The sequence below is a fragment of the Chionomys nivalis genome, chromosome X (assembly GCF_950005125.1).
Source record: "Chionomys nivalis chromosome X, mChiNiv1.1, whole genome shotgun sequence".
NCBI lineage: Eukaryota > Metazoa > Chordata > Mammalia > Rodentia > Cricetidae > Chionomys > Chionomys nivalis.
This window is the reverse complement of record NC_080112.1, coordinates 55,466,656-55,474,784: the sequence shown is the minus strand read 5'-3', so window position 1 is coordinate 55,474,784 and position 8,129 is coordinate 55,466,656. Positions and strand designations below refer to the sequence as shown.

Sequence of the window (8,129 nt, the reverse complement as noted above, 5' to 3'; positions counted from 1 at the left end):
TTCCTACGGAGACTGGACCTGAATCTGAGGCATTACTTGGCTCTGGAAAAGAGTGGGACACAGCACTCTGAGATCCAGGACAAAGCTGTCAACCTGTGTAGTAAATCTAGACTTCCTCTTAAAGGACTGAGGCAAGGGAGGGTTATGTGTGTAGCTTGCAGACTTGGGTGCATGAGGGGCAGGAGCTCGAGCTTCACTCTCCCTAGGTAAGACTTGCTAGACAGAAGTTGTGCCCTTGTGTCCTTTATTATCCCCTTAAAACCCATGGTGGTGGGGGTGGGGGGTGGGGTTGAGTTCCTGGACAGCAAAGGAGTATGGCTGAAAGCTGAGAATTAAGGCCTAAATAGAAGAAGAATTGCATGCAACCAGGGGCAGGACATGTAAAATGGGGGAGAGGAGAAGGCAGGTTCAGGTAGTGCATGGAGGAGATGGAAGCACAGGGAAGTGGAAGTGGCATGAGTTAAGTGGGGCTTCAGAGGTACAGGTTTTAAGGTCTGCACGAAATAGCCGAAACAAGGGGAGGCAGTAGGAATTAGTGTCTTAGGGAAGTACAGTAAGGAAACCAGACTCTCCACTAAATTTCCTCCACAACAGTCTGGTTCCATAATAACCTGTCCCTGCTGTCACTCTTCAGAGCCCGCCCCTGACCGGATATGGTTTACCCTCTCTTCCTGTGAGGAGGGGAGGAGCTGGGACTTAGCTGCCTATGCTGCTCAGGCCCTGCTGCTGTCGAGTTCTCAAGAGGTCTGCAGTCAAGGTAGGGACTCTGAATGTGTACCACGGGGAATTATGTCTGGAATAATCACAGGATCTGTGCTAGCTCTCACTCAGTCTTGCCCTGGGAAAATATGAGGTGTCTTGTAGCTTTCTATGCTTCTGAGAGGAAACGGGGACCCCCACTCTTAGAAGGTAACTCTGATTCTGAAAATGGTGTCCTCGTAGGTCACAATTAGAGCCAGCCTTTGACTTTAAATGGTAAGGCAAGAACCTTGAGCTGAATTCTCATCCACCATGAGCTGTCCTGTCCCTGGGCTCTAAAGTGCCCTGTGGCGGAGTACACAAGCAAAGGAAATCTATAGAACTTCATCACCAGCAAAATCAGTAGTTAATATTCAGTGGAATGAAGAACCAACTTCTGCGAGCTCTGTACTTATTCTTTTTTTTCCCTTAGAGCCAGTGTTTCTCTGTAGCTTTGGAGGCTGTCCTGGAACTAGCTCTTGGAGACCAAGGTGGCCTCAAACTCACAGAGATCTGCCTGCCCTTGCCTCCTGAGTGCTGGGATTAAAAGCTTGCAACATCACCGCCAGCACTCTACTTATTTTTAAATGCCTGTGGTAGCGTTTGAAACCCATATATCAGAAAAATACACGGAAAGCACGGGGTTGGTCATGCCCAACACGGACTGGTAGGAGGTCTCAAAGCAGGTGCCAAAAGAGATACATTGAGGATTAATATAGCCACGCCCATCTCGGGGTGGTCAGAGGAATTGCCACGTGCAGAAGTAACCCAGAGGCTTTGGTTAGCCACTCCCATCCTGTGGGAGTCAGAGAAAAGAATAACTCTGTAGCCACTCCCATCCTGTGGGTATTGGAGGAAAGCCTAACTGTGGGAGCCACTCCCATCCCGGGAAATCAGAGAAAAGCCTAAGTCCAGTAGCCACGCCCATCCTGTGGGAGTCAGTAGAAATCCTACCTCTGGTAGCTACTTCCTTACTGTGGAGTCAGAGAAAAGCCTAACTCTGGTAGCCACTCCCATCCCGTGGAAGTCAGAGGAACTCCTAACTAGACTAGGCATGTCCATCCCTTGGTACTCAGGGGGAAGCCTAACTTGGGTGAGCAAGCACATTCCCTTGAATTATAGGAATCCTAACCTATTCAGTCACGCCTAGTGTATGGCAGTCATAAGGAACACTATGCCAGAGATAACTAGAAACTTTTTTTTTCTTTCGTTTTTTGAAATAGGTTTTCTCTATAGCTATGAAGCCTCTCCTGGAACTAACTCTGTTTTCCACACAGGATTGCCACATGCAGAGATCCACGTGTCTTGCCTCCAGAGAGGTCAGAGGGACATAAGGTTGCGTGCACCCAGCTGTCTGGATGCTTTTTTTTTTTCTTTTTGGTTCTTTGGAGACAAGGATTCTCTGTTAGCAGTCCTAGCTGTTCTGTAACTAGCTATTGTAGAGCAGGCTGATGTCGAACTCACAGAGATCCACCTCCCTTTTATATTCTCCCAAACTACAATTAAAAATCAGAAGTGAAGCCCAGCAATGATGGCACAAATTCCAGCATTTGGGAGGCTGTGGCAGAGGGATCTCTGTGAGTTTGAAGCCAACCTGGTTCTACAAAGCATGTTCCAGGTTCCAGCACTACTAGGGCTATTACACAGAGAAACCCTGTCTTTGAAAAAAATGGAAGAAATTAGAAATGGAAGGATAGAAGAGAACACAGCTGGTGTATAGTGTTTGCTTAGCATTCGTGAAACCCAAGGTAAAACGGCAAACATGGCAAAAACAGTTGATATTAAATAAAAATAAATGATGTGGAAGAGTTAAAGACTCCTGCCAATACTCTCATGTTCTGTTAGGAAGAAGTAATAGGATAATGGGAAATTGACCAGGAGGAGCAGAATAGGAAGAGAGGAAATACAGCAGTGGTTGAAGGAAGCTGGGAAGATTATGATGCTAGATGTGCATGTCGGGAACTTTACAGCAGTTCCCATAACTTCACCAAATCAGTGCAGACAAAGAAACAGGGTCAGTTTCAAATGTCTGAGCAGGATACTCACATCCTGGCTGATATTTAAAATGTCCTGAATTAGGAGCTGGAAGTGTGACAGCTCTCTGTGCTCCTCTGAGCCTATTCTCTGAGAAGGCACAGCCTTGGTCTCCTATAGGCCCACCTTAGCCTTGGTCTCCAGTACCTAACATCAGTGAAGATATGTGGAGGTGAGGGAATCACTTCGAAAATAATGGGGCCACTGCAAGTCAGGCTCTATAGTGTGACTTGGACTTATACACCTGTCGTAACTAGCCACAGGCTCTGTTCCCAGGGCGTTGTCAGCACAAGAGGGCAATGGTATCTTGTGAGATTCAGCATCTCCATCATATTGTGTTTGTGTTTTCTCCCAGGGTGCATCATGGTTTTTGGTATTTCTCTTTATTTTTTAAAGTCAGTTTGTGTGTGTGTGTGTGTGTGTGTGTGTGTATGTGTATAACTCTATTTTCCCCAGAATTCACAATGTAGACCAGAATGACTTTTCCTTTATGAAAGTCCTCATGCCGGTACTTTCTAAGTGGTGTGATTATTTTTGCGTTTGACTTTTATTTAATTTGTGTGCTCTGTTATTATATCATTTCCTGTCTTCTCTCTCCATCCCCACCCATTCCTCCCAAAGAGGTCTCAAATCCACGGCCCATTTTATAATTAATATTGTTACATATGTGACAATATATAAATACATACATGTATTTTATATATTGTTTTATGTAACAATAATATCAATAGTGTAAGTAATGAAGATGATAAACATATGTATTAATATATAAAGCCGTAAATACAGTCTAATACGTCCATTTAGTGTTGCTTACATGTGTATGGTTTTAGGACTGAGCGATTATGCCTACAGAAGACTGAATCTCCCTCTTGTAACAGCCACTGTCTACAGTAGTTCATCTAGGGGTATGGCCTTGTGAGATTTCACCATTCATGTTATGTGAATTGGTGTTGTCGTTCAAGTTCAAGTCTCCTTTGGGCTTCCATTCTCATGGATTCTGTGAAACATTACAGCAGCCTAGTACTAGATGTGAGTAGAATTGAGTGTGTTCAAACACCAGAGAAAGGCAGCCATCCTTTACTTCACAGTATATATAAGGTGACGAGAGGTGAGGAATACAGGGAGTGCTTAGAACACTGATGTCATTATAATGTGTGAGACAAGGAGAGGAAAGAATTGCTGAAAGCCTGAGTTCTCTCAACATGCTCAAAGTGTTCATAGTACGCTATTTTCCTGATTCAGGTATCTCAGTGACCTGTTCTACTACCAAGACTCTGTCCTGCTGTCCCTGAGGCCAGCCATCATGCCAAGGGGACAGAAGAGTAAGGCACGTCCTCATGAGAAACGACGCCAGGGGCTCAAGGATGCTCAAGCAAAGGAGGCAGAGAAAGCAGAGTCACCTGCTGACTCTGATCAAGCTTCAGGAGATGCTAAGCCAAGCACTTCCACTGCTGACTTCCCACAGCAGTCTGAATGCTCAGCACCCAGCAGCACTGCCAGCCAGGGAGTGACCCACGGAAGGTCTGATAAGGGTGACCAGGGCCAAGGGGATGGAAATGAGTGTTCCTCTGGCGCTTTACTCTCCACTAGAAGCATGCAGATGGATCTTATGACAAGGAAGACGGGAATGCTAGTGGAGTACATGCTCCTCAAATACAAAGTGCAGCAGCCCATGAAGAGGAGAGAGATGCTCAAAGTTATCAACAAAAGGTCCAAGGAACACTTCCCCGAGATCCTCAAGAAAGCCTCCTATCGATTGGATGTGGTGTTTGGCCTTGAGCTGAAAGAAGTCCAGCCACATGGTCAAGCATATGAGCTTGTGAGCAAGTTAGATTTCGAGGATGATGGAAGTAGGAGCCATGAGCTAGGTGTTCCTACCAGGGGCATTCTGATTGCTCTCCTAAGTGTGATCTACCTAAATAACTACCGTGCTGCCGAGGAGGATGTCTGGTATTTCCTGAATGTATTAGGAGTCTATGATGGGATCATACATGTCTTCTTTGGGGATATCAGAAAGCTTATCACTGAAGATCTGGTACAGGAAAAGTACCTGGTATACCGTCAGGTTCCTAACAGTGATCCTCCATCCTATGAGTTCCTGTGGGGCCCGAGAGCCTATGCTGAAACAAGCCAGATAAAGGTGATGGACTTTTTAGCCAAGATCAGTGAAGCCTTGCCTGGGGTTTGCTTATCTCGTTCTGAGCATGCTTTGATTGAAGAGGAAGAAGTCCAAGCTGCAGCCAAGTCTGGCACTAAAGGCAAGGCCAAGGGACGTACTAAGACCAAGTTAAGTCGTCCTACTCACAAGTGAGGTATAAAGTAGCCTGTGAATTATTGATGAAAAGGTCTGTTCATATTTTTGCAAAGAAGCTGTTGATAATCTTTTGGGGGTCTTTTAGCAAAGTTTTAACTTGGGGTTAAATGTACACAGATTAGTTTTGTAGCCAGTTCCTTCACTGCTGTTTACCAAGTTGGGTGCTCAAAGTTTTTGGATTGATTTAAAATACAGTTTACAATTTGACATGTTCTAAGGATTTGACGATGTTCATAAGATACTCTGGAATTAGATTAAGAATATGGTGTCTGAAATATGAAAGAGAAATATTAAAGTGTGTTATACTTTTCAGTGAATATTTTATTTTAGTCCTTGTGTTCTTGGCGTTGATGTCAGGGATGTATACTGACTTTTCTTTCTGATATTAAAATATGTTTGAGAAATTAGCAGAGAAGCCGACCTTTTTTTTTTTTTTAAAGGTTCATGGTTTAACCGAACACACACCGAGTATCTACTCTTGCACAATTGTCTCCCTGTGTACAGGACATGTTCGATAATAGAAGCAGGAGGTCTGGATAATGCAATGATAGATTGTATAAGAAACTCTCATTATTGGACAGAGTGGAATAAGATCTCTACTTCCTAAAGAAACAGTTAATGGGGTGATGTCTTCTTTAACAAATAATATTTTCCTATATCCATTACTAGTTATCTTCAGGGAAGAAGGTCTTGTTTTTCCTTCTTGTTCATGGCCTGTCATACAGCACTTTTTGTAGATCTTTTAGGCAAAGTGTTAAGAAAAATAAGGATAATCATGAATTATATTAAAATGCTCACATTAATAAATGACACTTTCTGATAAGTCAGTATAAGAGCTATTTAAGCACAGATTCTCTGTATCATACACATGTATCCCCATTATATGAGAAAGAACTTGTTAAAATCACTTCTCAATAGATAGCAAGACTTACAAATCTACCTATTCCCGTATTTACATGGCTAGTAAGTGAAAGAATTTAGATTTCATGTGCTTAAGAGACAACACTTTTACATTCCTCTTATATTTAAGCACACTGTGTCTCTTATATCAGTTTTAAATATTATTAAATAAGTGTTAATTGCTTTCACTGCTTCCAGGTCTAGGAGATATATGCCATTTTCTGGCCTCTTCAAGCACCTACACACACAAGGCATACACCTATACCCATGGAAATCCCATGGGATATCAGAGCCCCATGTGCTGTGGGATAATGCTCTTCCACCCACTAAAGATTTGTTACTTGCACTGGTTTAATAAAACGCTGATTGGCCAGTAGCCAGTCGGGAAGTATAGGCAAGGTGAGCAAAACAAGAAGAATTCGGGGAAAAGGAAAGGCTCCTTCTGCAGTTAACACCCAGTCGGACAGGAAGCAAGTTGAAATGCTGCATTGGAAAATGTTTCAAGCCACGTGGCTGACCATAGATAAGAATTATGGATTAATTTAAGTTACAAGAGCCAGTTAACAATAAGACTGAGCTAATTAGGCCAAACATTTTATAATTGATATAAGCCTCCGTGTTGTGTTGGGACTGAACAGCTATGGGACCCGCTAAGAGAGAAACTCCTGACTATGAAAGGTAGCCTTAAGCATGCAGGGCTAGTGGTAAGCAGCGGGCAGTAGGACCCATAGGAAACTGTAGTACGAACCCAAGAACCTCTGTGGGTGCCTGAGGGGGAGCATAAAGTAAGGGCTCCTCAGGAGAGGAAGCTAAGCCAAGACAGATAGGACCTGGAAATCCTAGTGCTTCCTCTGAATTATTAGAGCTGGAATTCCAATCCAAGCTCTGTCCTGGCATGGAGGCTAAAAGTCTCAGGCAAATGGCTTGTTCGTCAATTAGTGCTCCAAAAGTTGGGAACCAAATGAAGCATGATTAATAAAAGCTCAGAGGGAGAAATTAGGGTTCAACTTGAAGACCGAATAGCAAATCTGTCAACCACTGGCTCTTTTTTTTTCTTTTTTTAAATATTTATTTATTTATTATGTATACAATATTCTGTCTGTATGCCTTCAGGCCAGAAGAGGGCACGAGACCCCATTACAGATGGTTGTGAGCCACCATGTGGTTGCTGGGAATTGAAATCAGGACCTTTGGAAGAGCAGACAATGCTCTTAACCTCTGAGCCATCTCTCCAGCCACTGGCTCTTAACCTTGACCTCAGTCTGAAATGGCAATCCTGCCTCTAGGAATCTCAGAATGAGACTGTAACTGAGAGCTGTCTCCCCATTCTATAATCCTCTTTAGTTCTGGGATGAAAGGTGTGCACCACTGGGATTAAAGTCATGCATCACCCAGTTCCTATGGCAGCAAGAGTGGGATTAAAGTGTTATTGTGGCCTGGTCTGCAAGACTGGCCAGTGAGACCATTTTACTCTCTGAACTTCAGGCATGCTTAATTTATTAAAATACAAATGAAATGCTGCTACACCCAGGAGCAGCTTTCTCAGGTCAGGTAAGAAAGGAGTGGTGAGCTGTGATAAGCACAAGATAATAAACTGAATGAGGATCATGTAAGACCCAAGTATAACAGAAGTGCTCAGAAAAGGCACTTATTCTTCCGTGTAGAATTTTTTCTCAGTGGTAGGACCTTCTGGATTGATAGCAATTGGCTCAATTGAACAGAGTGTGTTGTGTGAGTGTGTGTGTGTGTGTGTGTGTGTGTGTAATACTGCCTTATTGAACAGAGTGTGTTTGTGTGTGTATATACTGCCTAACTGAACAGTGGGTGTGTGTGTGGGTGCACGCACACTTGAGCATGTTGGTAGTACTGCCTAATAAGAGTCAACATGACCCCAAGTGTAAATGAGGGGAATAACAGAAAGAATTATGAGAGTCATAAATATGGTAACAGTGAATCATGTTCACTTCAGTCTGGGACATCACAAGGTCTGGAAAAATACGAGAAATGTGTTCTGTATCAGGTTCACATGGGCTAGCTTTCTACTTTATACCAGAAACCTGAAAACTTCCCACCCACATACCTCTTTCACTATAACTCACCCTGGGAACTCTTGGCAAGTGAACTACAACAAGGCAAATTTCTC

At 43.4% G+C, this 8,129-nt stretch overlaps 1 protein-coding gene across 1 annotated transcript; it reads left to right on the top strand.

Moving 5' to 3' along the window:
- Positions 1-4,075: 4,075 nt before the first annotated feature.
- Positions 4,076-5,083, top strand: LOC130868386 (melanoma-associated antigen B4-like). Its single transcript, XM_057760626.1, has one exon. The coding sequence runs from the start codon at positions 4,076-4,078 to the stop codon at positions 5,081-5,083; it is 1,008 nt and encodes a 335-aa protein (XP_057616609.1).
- The last annotated feature ends 3,046 nt before the right edge of the window (positions 5,084-8,129 follow it).